Source organism: Culicoides brevitarsis, chromosome 2 (genome assembly GCF_036172545.1).
Source record: "Culicoides brevitarsis isolate CSIRO-B50_1 chromosome 2, AGI_CSIRO_Cbre_v1, whole genome shotgun sequence".
NCBI lineage: Eukaryota > Metazoa > Arthropoda > Insecta > Diptera > Ceratopogonidae > Culicoides > Culicoides brevitarsis.
The window spans coordinates 5,912,717-5,931,949 of NC_087086.1; the positions used below are offsets into that span (position 1 = coordinate 5,912,717).

The 19,233-nt window shown below is 22.7% G+C and overlaps 1 protein-coding gene across 1 annotated transcript in view; it reads right to left on the reverse strand.

Annotated features, from left to right (window-relative positions):
- LOC134828339 (voltage-dependent L-type calcium channel subunit beta-1) overlaps window positions 1–19,233 on the reverse strand; it is a 53,664-nt gene that overhangs the window by 22,029 nt on the left and 12,402 nt on the right. Inside the window, exon 2 of the mRNA XM_063841272.1 lies at window positions 14,986–15,021. Coding sequence (XP_063697342.1) covers window positions 14,986–15,021 — 36 coding nt within the window. The remainder of the gene's footprint in view (window positions 1–14,985; window positions 15,022–19,233) is intronic.

A 19,233-nucleotide genomic window follows, 5' to 3' on the forward strand; every position in this document is an offset into this window, starting at 1 on the left:
ATTTAATGGAAAAATATTCAAAAAATTATTGGAAATAAATATTTTTTGTTCAATAACGGTCTACTTTCTTCAAAAAATGAATTTTAATCTATCTAATTTAATATAATTTTATTTTATTAAAATTTTAAATTATTTTTTTTAAATAAAAAAATATTTTTTTTAAAATATTTTTTTTTATTTCATAAATTTAATTATAAAAAAAAAATTACGTTCTACTTTAAAAAAATAAATTATTTTATTTTTATGTTAAATTTTTATTTGATTAATTTTTTTTTATTTTAAAAAATTTAATATGTGAGGAAAATAATTAATTAAAATTAAAAAATAAAATAAAAATATTTAAATTGTTTAAATTTTTTCTTTTAAAAAAATAATTTTTATTTATTTAATTTAATTTTTTAAAAATTTTAAATTGATTTTTTTTACTTTTTTAAATAATAGTAATTAATTTAAATAATTTTTGTAATTTATTAATTTAATTTTCTAAAAATAAAAAAATAATTCTAATTTTTTTAAAAAATATTTTATTTAATTTTCATTTATATTTCAATGTTTATTTTTTTATTCGGAGTAAATTAATTTTTTAATAAATTTTAATTAAAATTTATTTTGTTTTATTTTTTATTAAAAAAAATTTAATTCATTTATTAATTTAATTAATTTAAAATAATCGAAAAAAAAAATAAAAATCTTAACCTTTCCTTGAAAAAAATGCAATTTTTCATATCCTCGAACCTTGAGTCTGACCAATCTTTCATCAAAATGAAAAAAAAAAACTCAAACGAACAACAATCCTCAATGTCAATTAAAACTCATGTGAAGTACCTCTCAACATTGACATCTCACTTAATTTCCCATATTCTGTCAATTTTTTTTCTCTCTCTGTGAACAGCGGCGCTAGCAACCAACAATCAATATGTTCAATCATCAAATAATAACAAGACACAAAAAAAAATTACAATCGGAAATACCGTACCTAGCAATTATTTTACATATTCATACACAAGCCAACAAAGCGGATTCATATCTTGATGATGATATTTTTGTATACAATTTTTTTTCACTTCATTCTCTTCTCTTTCATTACATTGCTGCTCGTTTGCTCATTCATTATTGTTATTACTTTATTATTTATTTTATTGCTACAATTTCGTCGATTGTCGGCAAAAATTGTTTTGAGTCATTTTTTTTCTTCTTGTTTCGAGCGAAGTGTTAGCAACAAAAGGATTTTTTTCGTCGAAGGAGGGCAATTATTGGGGTTTAGTCATTTTTATTACAAAATTTCTGATTCATTCTTGTAGAGAATTGAAAAAAAATCGAGAAGATTACGGAGGATGAGGATAAAATTGAATTATTTTGTTGTAAAAAAAATGTTACAACAAGTTTAATTGAATTTTTGATCTCAAAATTGAATTATTTGAAAAATTGCAACGATGACAAAAATGCAACAAAAAAATACGAGAAGAAGAGAGTTGATCTAATTATCTAGTTTGTTAGGCTTCGTTCTTTATTTTTTTTTTGTAACTGAAATTGCTTTAAAATAAAATTCACTGAAAATGTATTTTTTTCAACCGAAAATTTTTATTAAATATTATTGCGAAAAAAAAATTAAAAATATTTAAATTAATTAAAAATAAAAAATAATTATTTGAATTTTTTTTAATTTTAAAATTTTCTTTAAAAAAAATCAATTAAAAAAAATAAATTATAAACTTTTAAAATAAATATTTCACAATTTTGAGGATTAAATATAAAATATCAACAAAATTTATAAACTTTTTCATGAAAAAATAAAAAAATAATAATTAAAATTTGATTAAATTAATTAATTTTTTTTAAATTTTAATTAATTAAAAAAATAAAAAAATATTAAATTAAATTAAATTGAAAATTTTATTAAATTAATAAAATAAATTTTAATATAAAAATTGAATTTATAATTTTAAAAAATTTTTATATCACCTTATAATTAATTTTAAATAATTTTTTTTATATTTTAATAAATTTATTAATTTTTTTTAAATTATTTTATTTTAATAATTTTTTTAAATTATTTTTTCATAATATTTTTTTAAATTTTTTAAAGCAAAATATTTTTCTTAAAAACTCACAAATATTCCTTAAAAATTCATTCATTTAAAATACGGCTTGCTATTTTATTTTATTTTCTTCCATTTCATTCATTTTATTTTATTTTTTTTTTCATTTATTATCTTAAACGATTATATTTTTATTTCAACTAAAAATTCTAAAATAAAACAAAAAACGAAGCAACTTTGTTAGTTATATGTGTTATTATTAGTATTTACTGCCTATTCTTTGCGCATACAAGAACAACGACGAAAAAAGTCGTTTTAGCAATGTGCAAAAAGATCATTTTGAATTTATTAAACAACAATTTTGCGACCGTAATTCCTGGAATTCAGTCGTACTTTTTTGGAGATATATAATTTTTTTTGCGCTGTGCACACTTGATGCGTTTTAGAGTTAAATATAATTTTTTGAAGTTTAAATTATATTTTTATTTTATTATTTTTCTTGTATTTTTATGCATTTTTTTTAAATTTCAATGAAATCGTTAAAAAATGGCGACAATGTTACTTTCTTAAAATGAAAATTAAGCCGAAAATAATTTCAAATGCAAGTTTTATTGCTTTTTTGAAGAAATAAAAAAAAAATAAAATAAAACTTCAACAGGATTCGTAAAAAAAATTGCGTGACCTTGAAATTTTCGTTTTCGTTAGAAACATGTCTGTGCCATGTCTGTTTATTTTAATAACAATATTTTTGTTCATTTCATTTTATTCCTCTTTTATATGTTATAAATATTAAATACGGCGAGAATAAATGTCGTACAACAACAAACAACCGAAAAAAACTGCATGCATGGGCCGCCGCCGCGAAAACAGTGTCAGTATTGTGTCTCCATGCCGTATGATATCGTGGGTGATTAAACATTCTGCACATGAATTAAAGTACTGTTTTGCTGCTGATATGTAGGATCGGCCCAAGTCCGATTCCAATCGCACAAATTTGCGTTTTGCGAGTGTCTCTAGCAATAAATACACATTAAAACTAATTAAAATCATTTCCTGTGTGCCGAAAATTTCGTGCGTCATGCATTGTTCTAACGAAAAATCGCACATTTCATGACAAAATTCGGATTTGATGGACAAGAAATGCACTTTTCCCCCACATTTCATTCAAAATTTATCATTTTGACTCGTTATGAGCATCATTAAGCGCTATCATAACGTGTCTAAATTTGTTTGACAAAAAATCTGATTTATGACTAAACATTTTTTTTTATATTTCTAATCTCGATGCATGTTCAGCGGCTTAATAAAAATTCCGCCGTTTCACATGTAATTGCATCGCATGTGCTTTTTGCTTCCACGTGATATGCTTAAAAAAAACTTACAAGAGAGAAAAAGTATTATTTTCTTGATAAGTAACTTTTTCGTCATTTTTTGATTTTTTTTTTGTACATTGGTCGTATAAATTACACGTTTTTCACTTCATGTACCAATAAATCATGATTTTATTTTTCTAAATAAAAATTTCATGTTTTTTTTTCGGGCACAAACACACACACATAAGAGCAGCTAATAATAAAAGAGACAATTTTTATGTGCATTAAGCGCGATGTTTTTGATATTTGGATATTTATTTTTAAGTGAAGATGAAAAAAAAATTAAAATAAAAATTTCTTTTATATTATTTGTTTCATTTTCTGATATATTTATCTACTACTTGTAGGCAAAGTGCCGTATGGATCATAATAACAATATTTTTGATTCTCAATACGAAGTGTGTCACGCACGAATTTTATTAACAGTTGTGCGTAATAGGTAGGAGCTATTAGATTTTTGAAATTTATTTTTATTTAATTTAATTAAAAATTTTATTTTTTTTAGTTCAAGCAAAATTTTCATTAAATTTCTTCACATAAAAACTGTTTAAGATTGAATTTTTAAATATTCAAAATAAAATTTTGAAATTTGCTGAATAAATGCTGAATTTAAAATTTGACAGTTGAATTTAAAATTTAAAAAAAAAAATATATAAGAAATTTGCTGAATATGAAATTAGCTGAATAAGAATAAATTAATTAAAAATATAATTTTCGAAATTTTTTAAAATCATTGAGATGTTGCTGAGTATAAAATTTGCTGAATTAAATTGTTCAAAAATATTGCAATTGACAGCTGAATTTATAGTGACTTAAAAAACATTGCATAAGAAATTTGCTGAATATAAAATTTGCTGAATAAAAATTGACAAAATTTTGTATTTATTTTAACTAAAAAAAAATTTGTCGAAAATTTTGTAGATCTTTGCAGTTGCTGAATTATTCGTTTTCTGAGAGCTTAATATAAAATTAGATAAAAAAAATATCTTTTTTTAAAATTGATGAATAAATGCTTAATAAGAATAAATTAATAAAAAATATACTTTTCGAAATTCGTTAAAATAATTGAGATGTTGCTGAGTATAAAATTTGCTGAATGTAAAATTTGCTGAATAAAAATTAGCAAAATTTCGTTTTTATTTTAAGTGAAAAAATATTCGTCGAATTTTTTAAAAATTTGATGAATTTTTCAAAAATTTGCATTAATATTGCTTATTAAGAGTTTTATTTAAAATTAGATAAAAAATATTTTATGAAAAATTTGCTGAATATGAAATTCGCTTAACATAAAAAATTTTCTGAATTTTTCAGAGCAAAAAATTTTAAAATTAGATAAAAAATATTTTATTTAAAATTTGCTGAATAAATGCTGAATATGAAATTTAATTAGCTAATTTTGTATCTTGTCATAATGGAAATATTTCTTGTTTTTCCAGCTTTTTTTTTTATTTAAAGAATTTTTTTGAAAAGCAGCAACTGCCTAATATCTTTCAAATGTGCACTACAAGTACATCACTCTACTCTCTATGAATACAAAAATAAATAAAAAATCAAAACAAAGTAATATTTCAATTAAAACTCTTCATTTCACAAATGCGTAAAGAAGAGAAAAAAATCATCTAGCACGTGTACTCGCCTGTTATTTATGTAGATACGATTCCGTATGTTCCGCATGTCTTGTCACACATCTAAGAGATTCCCCAAAAGACTGACATTTATGATTAAACTAGAAGAATCAATTACGAAATATAATCACACACAACATCGTCCGTATGGAAACAACGATTACCGGATTTAATTTTTTTTCTACATTTAAATTATTTTTAGAAGATTTGTTGAGAAGTAAGGTGTAGATCATGCCTACCGAAAAAAAATCATATTAAATGAAAATGAAAGATAAAATGATCAAGACGGTTAATTAAGATTTTTTTTTGCTTCACTTGAGTTTCTGACAAAGTGCTTCAATAATGATATGAAACAACTCCATGGAAGTGACTCATGGTAGCAATTTAAATATTTTTGTTAATTTAATTTGCATGTAAAAAGTGCATTAATTCACAAAAAAAAAATCGAGACGACGCGAAGAACCGAGAAATAAAAAAAAATATCGAGAGGAATGTCAGTAATATAAGCTGATAACTTACAAATAAACAAGCAAATAACGAGTAAAGCAGCGAGAATCGGTGAAAAATCGTCAAGGTCAACAGATTATTATTTGAAAGAATTTTTGTCTTGCCAAATATTTTGTATACTTCACTTTCGTTTTGCAACACTTTTTATTCTCTTCGTACATCTCGCTCGTTAACAATGACGCGAATCTGTGCCGACCGCGATGTTTATTATTACTTTTATTTCTTGTTCTCGTTCTGTGTTTCTTCTTCCTCTTTTCTTACCGAGTCATTCGCTTTTAAAAATATATAAAAATTTAATTCCTTGAATTGAATTACTTTGCATCCTGGATGCTGTTGCATTTTTCGTTATTTGTTGTTGTTTGTTGTTGATATGGAACATTATCCATCGTTAAATGCATTTTTGCGCAGTTCTTTTTAGCAGTTTTTATGGGATAAGACGAATAAAGGGCAAATTTTTGTTACGTAAGAGAATGGGAGAGAGCAAGAGTGATTTCATAACAAACAAGGGACTACTGTGAAAAATTCCTGTTTCGCCATGAGGGATTTCAATGAGACATGGTAAGTATAAGAAAAAAGTATAATTTTTATAATGAAACTTTTTTTTCAGAAAATCAGAAGAAGATTTTATCAAAAATTCAATTAAGGATATCTTTGAGCTGGAAGAAATAATTTTAAAGGCTTCTCCTTCAAAAATGGATGGATTGGATGAACCGTACCAAAAACTAGAGTTTCATTAAAATTAAAAACCAAAGAAGTCAAAGAAGAAATTTTCTGCACATGGAAGTTCAACTTATTATATGACATTTATGTCGTCTCCATAACATTTTTTAGAGGAGCTCACTTTTATCAATACGACAAGACAAGAGAAGTCAACTTTCCATCCATGGCAGTAGAAGACGAAATATGATTCATTAAGCTCGTCAAATAGCGAAAAGGATGAACTGAAAGTAATGAAATTATTAATTTTGACTAAAGACGATTAAATTTTACGATGAATTTCACTGAGTTAAAACTAATCCAAATTGCAGTTGCTGATTGAGAAAACTCCATTAAATTTAAAAACTTTTGTACCTTGATGCTATCGCTTCTTCCTAATTTGAGGCAAAAAAGTGTGTAAAAGTGAAGGAACTTCATTTTCGTCACATTTGTTGATCTACCAATGAAAACTAACACAGATACATACTTAATATCTATTCATGGATCTTGAAAAGCTACAAGAATTGAAAAACTTAAAAAGCTGATATAAAATTGAACCTGAAAATCAATTCAAATTTAGACATTTCATAACTCAAATTCTGCTTGATGCATTTATTTGAAGATTTTTTTATAAACAATCGAAGGGTAGAACCAAGTTTACGGGTCCTATACTAAAAATAAATTCGCAATTTTTTTCAAATTGCAAAACGTAAATTTTTTACAATGAAAAAAAAACATGTTCGTTGCAATTTTCTGACATCATAAAAATTATTAGATTCTACAACAAATGCGCGCTGCTAATTGAATACCCAAAAAGTGTCTGTCTAACAATTGTCTGGCTCGCTGTTTGTATGACGAGGAAGTCGCGTGTGATCGTGACATGTGATTAAAATACTTTTAAGCTATTTATTGCTCGTATGTTCGAAAATTATTATTGTTTATTAGCCGGCGGGCGTCCTGTGTACGAACAAAAATTTGTTTTCAATGTCATTGCAATAACAACTTTGCCGTTGGTCATCATCGTCAACGTAATAATAATAATAATTATTACTCAATTGACACTGTGGGAAATTTTCGTTGATCATCAATTGATGAGAAAGTGAAATTTCTTATTAAATCAGTAATAGAAGAAAAAAAAATAAGAAACGATCGAAAAATGTGCTGAACACCAAAAAATATGCGATAATTATTTCCGGCGTTAAAAAGCAATGCAAACAACAAAGTTTTTGGTACATTTTATGCATTTTCCCTTCGCACTCTTCGTTTTTTTTATTACTTTTCTTGTTTTTTTCTTCTTAAATTTTATTGTTTCTTGCATTCATTGCTCACTCGAAATTTTATTAAAAATCCATTTTGTCTTTCCGTACATGTATCTGCACAAACGCACCGCACATCGCGCTAAATCGTTAAATGAAATGCATTAAACAGACATGAACATTGACGATTAAGGTCCTTCTCGGAATTGGATGACTCGATGATGCCTGTGGGACATACAACGAAGAACATAAACGACGAGAGAGAAAAAAAAGTGCAAGCGAAACAAGTTCAATGTCAAGGATAAATTAAGCTTTTCTCTTCAACGTTTCGTGCTTGTAAGCAATTTTGATTACAAAGGCGCAGAAAAGAGTTTACCGTTCGTTTTTCGTGGATCAAAAACATGCACCAAATTATTATTTTTTTTTTTGTTTTAATTTTAAGACGAAGACGGGAACATAAGACAAGTCTAGACAATAAAAAAGAAAATTGAACGGTGCAAGAAAAAATTTTAGAATTTTGCATCTGTCCTATTTTTTTTTGTCTTGTTTCGCTTAAATATTTATTTAGCGACTGTTGTTGCAATTTTTACAGAACATTAATGTTTTTGTGGATTACTAATGTACTTTTTTGTTTTTTGGGGATAATAAGAGCTGAATTTGGATTTTCGCTGAATTAGAGTTTGATGAATATTAAAAAAAAATTAAAAAATGCTTAAAATAAATTTTAATTTTTTAATATTAATTTTTTTAATTTTAAATAAAAATATCTTAATTTTCTATTTTATTTCTCATAAAAATTAATCCTGTATTATATTGAATTAAAATTATTTTTAAAATAATAATTGAAGAATTCCTTAAAATTTTTCATTAATTATTTTTTTTAAGTTTCAAGTAATAAAATTTTAATAATTTTAAAAAATGATTATTAAAAAAATTTTTTAAAACCTTAATGATTATTTTTATTTTAAACTATTTTAATAATTAACATCAAAATTTGATTAAAAAACATTTAAGAAAATTTAAATTAATTAATTAATTAATTTTTAAGTTCGATTTTTTTTTAAATTTTTATAAAATATTTTTATTTAAATTTAAGTTCTTACTGCATATTTTTTTATTATTTATTTAATTTTTTATTATTTTCTCTTTTGTTACTTTTTTAGTAAATTTTGTTAAACAAAAAAAACTTATTTTTTTTTAATTTTTAAAATTTTTTTAATTATTTTTCATATAATTTTTTTTGAAATGAAATAAAAAATTTCTTTAAATTTTAAAAATCAATCAAAAGAATTTAAACTAAATTTAAAGGTATAAATTTATTAAAATATTTTTTTTTATTTTTAAATTTCAATTTTGAAAATAAAAATTAAAAATAAAATAAAATAAAAAATTAATTATTTTAATTTAAATAAAAATAAATTTAATTTCAAACTTTTATAGAATGCTAAAAAAATATTTGTTTTTAACTAAATTTTTTGTCAAAAAAAAGAAATAAATATTTTTACATTTTTTTAATAATTTATTATTTTTTTATAAAATTTCATGTCACACATAATTTTTTTATCATGTAAAAAAATGCAAAAATTAAAATTCAAACAATAACTGCACAACCATTATCATCCAGTATCTAACATAAAAGTGCACCTTTTTTTAACCAAAACTACAAGAACAAATGCAAACTAGCAGCCTTTTTAATGCTGGTCTACCATGACTGACACAACATGCCGCTTTACAAATAAAATAATAATATTAATAATAAAATGCTAATCAACATTATGCCTAAATAATATTCTTGCGCCCCGTGTTTTTTTTTTTGCTGCTAGACTAATTTCTTGTTCTCTTCTCCTTTCGCGTCGTGTGTTGTTGCTATAATTTGATATTATTATTATATTTGTTTCATTACTAAAATGTCCGACAATGCACGCAAAATTCTACAAAAAAAGGTTTAAATTTTTGCAGTGACGGCGATCTTTTCAATAAAAAAATTTAAATTGTGAAAAAAATTAATTCGCCGTTAGTGCCTTGATATTTCATTAAATAAATGAGTTACGTTATCGAATAATATTAAAAAATAAATACAACAAAATAGGTACGCGACACGCCTCTAAAGATCCTTGAAAAGGTACAAACCAACAATATGTTGCACATTTTTTGGCGTTGCTTCGGTTTTTTTTCTGTTCTAAACAATTGTCTGACGTTCTCTAAGCCTAAATGGGGAATGAAAGAAAACAAACGGACGCGACGTCGACGAAGAATAAATAACAAGCGAAAACGAAAAAATTTACCGTTACTTCAGCTTGAAGCAATTCTCGATAATAATTGTCTGCGCCCGCCTTTTATGCATGTCTTCTGCCAAAAAAAAAAAAAAAAACTTGGTCGTCGCAATAAATTTTGTTTCATGAATCAATCCATCCGATAAAATAATTATATATACGAAGAAAAAAAAATATAAGCGAAGAATCAATAGAATTGCCCCAATTTTTGCATTGCACCTTTTATTTAAAAATGTATTTCTCTCTAAACATCGCCGAACCAATCAGCGGAATTCACGGAATCGAGCAGCAGTAGCATATGTGATCGTCGTCTTCTTATCGATGAGCTCATGTTAGAAACAAAAGAAGGAATAATGAGAATTCTTTCATGCCTCGTTCGTAGACGAAAAAAAATGAACCTTCCAATTATGCCGAACAAACATGCAAATAACATGATTCGCAAAAATTGTATGAAATTATTGCAACGGTACATTTTTTCTCCTTTTTCGCCTTTTTTTTAAGGAAAATACTTGCACGCAATGCAACTCAATTCAAGGAATAATAAAAATTTAACATTTTTCGATGAGAACTTTATTGGTGAGACAAGATTTTCCGTTAAGATAATTTTTTGTGTTTTTTTCAATTCGACGAAATTTTTATTATTTTTCGTAGTTGGAAGTGAACTAAATTCAAAGTTTAATAATAAAGTACACCCACAGATAATTTTTTTAATATTATTTTTATATTTTTTTTTAACTGTAAATACAATTTTTGTGACATTTTTTTTCTGTGTGTATTATTGTTAGATATTTACGATTTTTTTTTTTTTTAGTTGAAAGACATTACAGAAGAAGATGAGATGAACAAGAAATAAACATCGGTGTTGTTGTTTCAGTTTTTATTCTTCATGACGGATGATGTAATTTTTTTCTTTTAATTTTTTTTTTCATGAAAAGGTTTGAATTTTAATAAAAAAAAAAAAGTTCAAAAGTTCAGAGCAAAAAGTAATTAAAATGTGCAGCGATTTGTTAATAAAGTGTGAGGAAAAAGTAATTAGGAATGAGTTTCGATGAAAGGAAATGCAACATATTTATTTTCATTTTTCAGTCAAGGAACAAAAACAAAAAGTTTGTTTTCTGAGTGAATTTTGATGATATGAGAAATATGTGAGTTATAATAACATGTAAATGGAAAAGTTTGTGAATTTCGCGTATTTTAAGGTATATTTACTATTTATTTTAATTTAAAAGCTTTTTATTTTTATTTATTGGATTTATTAAAATTTTAATTTGTAACTTTTAAGTACCTACTTAAAATTTTCAAAATTTATTTTGATAAAAAAATCATGAATTTTATGCTTAAATTTTTAAATAAATAAAATTTAATTTAATTAAAACTAAACTTAAAAAGGTAATTAATTTTTTACACTCGATTTAATTTTCTTAAATAAAAAAACATAAATAATAAAAAAATAAAAGATAAAATAATAAAATTATTTTCAAAAATTTTTTGAACTTATTTGAAATTTATAAATTATTTATAAATAAATTTATTATTTAATTTATTTTTTTTTCTTGATTTAATTTTTATATTCAATTTGATTTTATTTCAAACGTAAAAAATTTTTGACTAATTTTAAAAATTCAATATTAAAAGCTTCATTAATTTAATATTTAAAAAAAAATTATTTATTTTATTATTTTTAATTTATTTTTAATTTATTTTATTTTTTTAAATAATTTATTAATTTTTTTGGAAAATTAATTAAATTCATTTAAATATTTTAAAAATTAATGAATTTTAGAATAAAAATTTATTAAATTAATTTTATTAATATTTTTAATATTTATTTAAATATTTTAATTTTTATTTTTTTATTTTTAAAAAAATTTTTTTATTTAAAAAAATTTTTCTTATTTTAAAAATTTTCAAATTTTATACATTTTATTTTTTTTTTTAAACAAATATTTACTTTAAAAAAATCTTTTTAACTCTTTCTTTTGTCAAATTTCATTAACTTTGAACAAAAAAATAAGCATTAAAACGTGTCACAATCCAAATAATTGAACATTTCCTTAATTCCATTTAAAAAATTGAACAAAAAAAAATAATAAGCATTAAAACGTGTCACAAGCCGAATAATTGAACATTTCCTTAATTCCATTTTAAAAAAAATCTTCTATCAAAACAAACAAACACTTTTTTTGTTAAAACTCTTTCATTTTGTATCATTATTCTTTCTCTTTTCTTTTTTTCTAAAATTATTTTAATTTATTCTTATTTTTTATATACTTTCCTAAATGGAACATTTTTACCCAAAAACTAGAAATTCAAACGCATGATTTAACAAAAGAAAGAAAAAAAGACAAAAAATAAGATCATATCACACAAGACGCCGTATGTTACTTTGGACCTCAATTAAAAATTTAAATTTTCTGTTTTTCTTTTTTTTTTAATTAACTGACTTAGGTAGTCGTGTTTTATTTTTTTTTAACAAATGAAGAAATTAATTTAATGTTAAGACAAAAAAAAATAATTAATGTTGTTACCGTGTTATTTTTTAAAGAATTTTTAGATGCATTTTTAATGGAAAAGAGACAAAATAGTTTAATTGTCTTTCATTAATTTCTGTCAAAATAATTCGATTGACGTTGCAATTCTTCGAGGCACATCTGTCTTGATTGCACGTCATCTCGTCAATATTTTAATTTTATTATTTATTACACAATTCAATTTGTTCGTAAATGCAAGCAATTTCGTCTTGCGAGGCAACGAGAGGCAAAAAACGCACAGTAGCAGCTGTGACAGATTGATATGATGTGTTGACGCTGCTGTTGAGTGTCTCATATCATATCCGATCCATGTACGTGAAAAAAGAGATAAATTAGCATATCAGTCGTCGTCGTCGTCGTCGTACCAAAAACACCACGCGGCACATATCAAGTCATCCACGTGCCACACATTGTTTATTCTGATTTTTTTTTTCGTTCTTTGCTTTTATTATTATTTCATTACATGACGACATGTTAAAACACACACACACACGAGAAATATTGACGTTAATTTACTCTCATTACGCCCGTGACGTTGAGCACCGAAATTTAATTCCCTTTTTGGTTTGGTGAATAAAGTGAATGACGAGCATCAAGTGCAATTTATGACTCATTACACACCAATTACATCGTTTGCTGCTCCGGCAACGAGGCACGATGATGACGTGTATTTGTGTAATCTTTTGGAGTTTCCTTTCGTCGTGCCTTTCGTTGTTGGTTTGTTTACAAGAAAAGTTTATTTAGAGAGAGGAACATTTTTTCTTGATAAAAAAATTTTTTTTTAAAGTGAAATGTGCATTGGGTAAAAAATATTTCAAAAATTTTTGACTGATAAAATTTTGACAGCTGTCAAATTACTTTTATTAAATTACAATTTTTGCACAATTTTAGGAATAATTTTTTACATTTTTAAAGAAAATAAAAATTTAAAAGTCTAAAATTGCGAAAAATTGTTCAAATATTGAAATTTTATCAAAAAGTCTTTGACAGCTGTCAAATTTTAATTGTCAAAAATTTCTTACAAAATTATATTTTTTTCACATTTTTTTAATAAATAAAATAAAATTAAAAATATATTAAATAATAAAAATAATTAATAATTAAAAAAAATAATATAAATAATTTTAATTATAAAAATAAGATTAATTTTATTAAAATCAAAATTTTTGGTTCAATTTTGTTAAGAAATTATTTTTTAAAAAATTAAAATTCTTTGAAAATAAGGTTGTCAAAAACCATTTAATGAGATTTTCAGAAAAAAAAATTTTCAGAAAAAAATTTTCAGTTTAAAATTTTAAAAATTATATTTTTAATAAATGTTTGTAATTTTTGTTAAAAGTTTTAACTTTGTTATTTAACTTTTATTTTTTTTATTTTAATAATTTATTTTCTAATTTTTTCAAAAATTGTTTATAAAATTTTGATTTTCCAAAGTTTTTAGATCTAAATAAAATTTTTAAATAAATGTAATTTTGAATTAATTACGAAATAAAATAAGAATTAACAAAAATAATTTTTAACAAGAATTAATTTCTATTTAATTAAATTTAATAAATTTTTTTTATTATTCAATTATAATTAAATTATTTTTTTTTTAATTTAATTTTTTATTTTTAAATTTTATTAATTAGGTATTAAATTAATAATTTTTATTAATAATTTGTATTTATTTTTTAAATTAATTTTTATTATTTTTTCTTAAATATTTAATTGAATTTAATTATTTATCATTAAATTAATTATTATTTAATTTTAATAAATTTCGTTATAAAAAAAAAATCGCAAAATTTTCTTAAAATTTGTTCCTATCTACTACCTTACAATTCGTTCCTTTCAACGTGTTTGTCATGTGCTTCCCATTAGTACCCAAAATGCATCTTTCTCAACTCTTTTTCTCTTCTTCTTCCTCACAAACCATTCAAAAGTATTACAAGAATTTGTGTTACAAACACCGATAATCGTCTCTCGGTTGCTTGTTACATCATCAACTTTTGCTACCTTCTCCCTGTAAACTGCCCAAGTAACTTAACAAGACGAATGGAACAAAGAGGAAAATGCAAGATTTATTCATCTCGTACGGAAATGCCTGAAGTTTGTTTGTAATGCGCAAGGATTTTTTTCTCTTTATCAATCGCATGAGTCAACATTCTCCGGGAATGCAATTCAAAAATTGACGTGAATTAAAATGACGTCAGAATTTTCAAAAGACGGAGTTAAAATTACATTTTTTTACAATTTTTTAATAGTTTTTTTTTCGTTTCGTAATTTAACCCGATAGATGATGCATCTGCCGTTTACTTAATTTATGACACCGAAATTGTTTTTCATAAAAAAAGTACAATAATAAATTTTAGTTTTTGTTGGGCGACTAATCATTTGTCGTTGAACGTATGTTAGGTTGTTAGAGAGAAATCGTAACGAAGAGAGAAGATGTAAAAATACGACAAATTACCTACAAGTCATTGAAAGTATTTTTAAAGACAAAGTAACGATGTAATGCGTTGATACAAAAAAAAATTCAGCTTGTGGCGAAAAATTGGAATATTTAATACGATTTAGTGTCAGCTGCTTTTGATAATTATGAGAAATACTGAAAAATGTCTTTTTTTCGGAGAAATCGCACTTCACAATTGACATTCACTAAAATGATCAAAAAAATTTTAATAATAAAAAAAAATACTTTACCTTTGATGAGATAAGGGTAAGAGTTGGTGATGATTCCTGCAACGATAAGAAATGAAAAATGATTTAAAACGATTTATTTTTTTATTAAATAAATAAAAAAAAAATAAATTATTCTTTACAACGATCAGATTTTTTTTTTCATACACTTTGACAAAAAAAAATTAACCATTTGTAACGCCTGCCTTTCTCTCGTTGCTTGAATTTATTTTCAGTAAATTTATTCGAGGACATGTCTCACACAAAATATTTAAAAGGATATCTTGAAATCAAATCTTTTTTCTCCATTATTGTTATTATTATTTTATTCTTGTCTCATTTCATCTACGAGAGACGCTTCAAGTTAAATCTATGTACGTCGAATGCAATAAAAGCAAGTGCAACATGTCCTTTTTCTCGTGTTTTGTTGTTCTTGTAATTTACTGTACGTACGACAAGAAAAAAAAGGATCATCAGGTACTAAAAAAGTTAGTAAGTTGTTCATTTATTTAATGTTCACGTATTTATTTTAACTTTTTTTTCTTATGTGTGAGCGTACATGCATCTTAAATGCAGGATTCACATTAAAAAGGAACAAAAATTATCATTAAATGTATTTTTTCGGGGATATGTGAAAAAGATTATTGTAAGATTTTTTTTAATTTTGTAGAAAAAAAATAAAGATGAGAGCGCGTTTTATTTCTTTGTTTAAAATATTTCTTAAAAATTCAAAATTAATATATTTTAAAATTTTAAAATTAAAAAAATAAAATAAGAAAAATTTAAATAAAAAATTACTGTTATTTTTTTTTTAATTTTGATAGTTTTTTTTATTTATTTTTAATATTTTTATAATTTTGTTTTATTTTGCATTCAAAATATTTCTTCATAATAATTTATAATTAATAAATTTTTATGAATAATATTTTTAAAATTTTCATTATTTTTTATTATTTTTATTTTTTAATATTTCATAATTATTTTTATTTTTGATTAGTTTTTATTTTATTTTTTTATATTTTTTTTTTTTAAAATAATTTTTTCTTTTCTTTTTTATTTTATTTTTAATTTTTTTTTTTTTCAATTTTATCATTCCTAATTTCGAACTTATTTTTGATTCTCATCAATATTATTTTTAGAAAATTACACATAAAATTCAATTATGTTTTTTTTATAGTAAGTATTTTTTTAAATTTTTTAAAATTAATTTTAATATTTAAAATATTTTGATATTTGTTAAATTATTTATTATTGTTTAATGTTTTTTAATTTTTTATATTTTAATATTTATAAAATTATTAATTAAATTAATTTATTTTTTTTTATTATTATTATTTCTACAAAATAATAAATAGTTTTTTTTTATATTTTCATTTATTTTAAATAATTTAGTATTATTAATTTTTAATATTTTTTTTAAATTTTAATTTAATTTTTTTTTATACTAATTTTTTTCTTTTTTTAAATATTTTTTTAGAATTTTTTCCTTTTAATCCATGTTTAAAAATTAATTTTTGCTCATTAAAATTTTTATTCCTGAATTTTTTTTTCACAGACAGACACCAACCAAATAGGCGCAAAATTTTTCTTCTTCCAAAAACATCTTTTGAAACCATAAAATATATGTCAGTACACGTACGCCATGATTTAATTGCATCTCCTACATGTTCTAGTTACAAAAAATTAAACAAAAAAAATATTTTTTAGGATAAAAAGGGCAAACCGAACGATGACTTGTGATATTTATTTTCAACATTACCTACAAGATTTTTTTTTCAATTTTTTTTTATTTCAAGTGCACTCTAAAATATCCTAAAAAATGGCAAATAGACATCAAAGTAAACATCCATTTCCTTATCTTCAATGCAATAAAAGGATCAAGTAACCGACTTTATGTTAAATGCCCTTAAAACAAAAAATATTACAAGACAGTTAAAAAACGCTCGCATGTTATGACAACATTTATACACGACGTCTCTAAATGAACAAAGCTTAAATTTTTGTTAAAAAAAATATAATAAAATTATAATGAAAAATATGTTCAAATCCGCTCACTTCTTCTTTTTTTTGTATATTTTTATGTATTAACGCAAAACTGATCGCGCAGTTTCTTTTTTCAAGTGTGTCTCATTAATGGCTCGATATTTAATGAATTCAAATCAACCAAAAATTAATGATCATTAATGAATGGTCCATGTACCATATAATCCAAAAATACAAAAAAAAAATAAAAATTTATAAATTACGTAAAATAAACCGATATTTTTGCAGAAATTAGAGAAAAAACTCCAAGTGTGTGTAAAAAAAGATATCTTTTGATTATTTATAAGCGATTTCTAATTCCAGTCTGGCAAATTTTTGTCGCTTATTATTATAATACAATAATAATAAAAAATTACCATCCATAAGGTTGTATTTGTGTAGCGCGATATTTAATGAATAATGATTAAAATAACTGGTTTATCATCTTCCAAATCATCATTTGAATAAATAATACAAAATAAAAAAAAGTTTATAATCGTTCAAAAAAATAAAAAGTTATTTTTGCACAATTTTTAACACAAAATATTTTAAAGACACACACACTGAGAAATAAATTATATATAAAATATATAACATAATAATGGTTCACCCGTAATTTGATAAACATGACTTTTGGTGACCGAAACACCTTTGTATCTCTTTTTGTGTGTTTTATAAATTTTTGTTTGATTGACCTTCGATTTTTCTGCTTTATTAATAAAAAATTTAACGATTCGTTCAATAATAATAAAAATATATAAACATAGATATTTTCACAGTTTACTGATTTTTTGTGTTCTAATTTATTATTATTTTTTTTTTATAAAATTTAAAAAAACAATTTTCTCAAATAATTCAATAATAATCAAAATATTTAAATTTTAAACATTAGTCTTCTTACAAAAATGATAATTTAAACTAAATTATATTTAACCTGTTCTTCTTTCTCAAATCTTTTATAGAAACAAGAGTCCATTATAATAATACAATTTTTATTACCTTTTCAAGTAAATGAATCAAGAATACCAAAAAAAAAACGATGTCATTAAATTGTATAAAAATAGTTTCAAGAATTAATTCAAAACGGACTGAATAGAAAAAACATTAATTTTTGAAATCGATACAAAATATATATATAAAAAAATACTCTTTTTTTTAATTTTAATTCCACGATAGCTGTATAGGTATCCAGTAATTAGAAGACATAAATAATCAAAAATAATGGGCGTTCTTTTATTTTATTTTTTTTTATATTCTCTCTTATTTTTTCTACTTATTTTTGATATTTTTTCCGTATACTAAACATTAAAATTTTAATAATGGTAATATCATGCCGCTTCATATATATGTATGTGAAAAAATAGATAAAAACTTTAATCGTCAATTTATGTACTTTTTTACGAAACCGTTTAAATTTTTGTCTCTCATATTTCTTTTATTTTCTTCAAAAATGGAATCAAAAATAAAAGAAAAAAATACGTAAATTGAACCTATAAATTTACTACTTTTACTACAAAACATATACTATACTATACATATATGTTAAGTAGTATAAAGGAAATGAAAATGTTGGTTACGTGAAATTAAAACTATTTTTTAATGGATTTTTGGAATATATTAACGTGTTCATCATCTATAAACTTTTTTTTTGTGTTTTGCAAAATTTATAAAAAAAAAGTAACCGTTCATCTGCCTACTTTTTATTATTATTATTATACATATATATATATTTTGTTTGTATATGTTCCTTTCAAAAAAAATATATATGTATAATAAAAAAAATAAAATAATATGAATAAATTTATCTATTTATCAAAATTTTAATTCGATATGTTTTGCATGAAATTTTGTTGTTCGCTAATAACACCATCATCATGATTGCAGATGACTTTTTATATATATTTTTATTATTATTATTTTTTTTTTTGTTATTTTTTTGGGCATTTTTTTATAAATTGATGGCCACGTATAAATAAAATAAAATAAAAAATTAGGAGAAAGGCAGTTTGTTAGAAATTTGTGGATTTATTGCCGATTTATCGCTGTAATTCATTTTGGCAAGGGGTCAAATTTCTACATTTACTTTTTTTTTTTGTTATTATAAAATAAATGTTACCATGACTTCATCTATGAAATAAATGTTACTTATTGAGAATCTTTTGTTGTTAAAAAATTCGATATTCTTCTTGCACGATAAACTTTTCATATCAAATTATTTCCACATCATACATCGGACAATAAGCGATACAT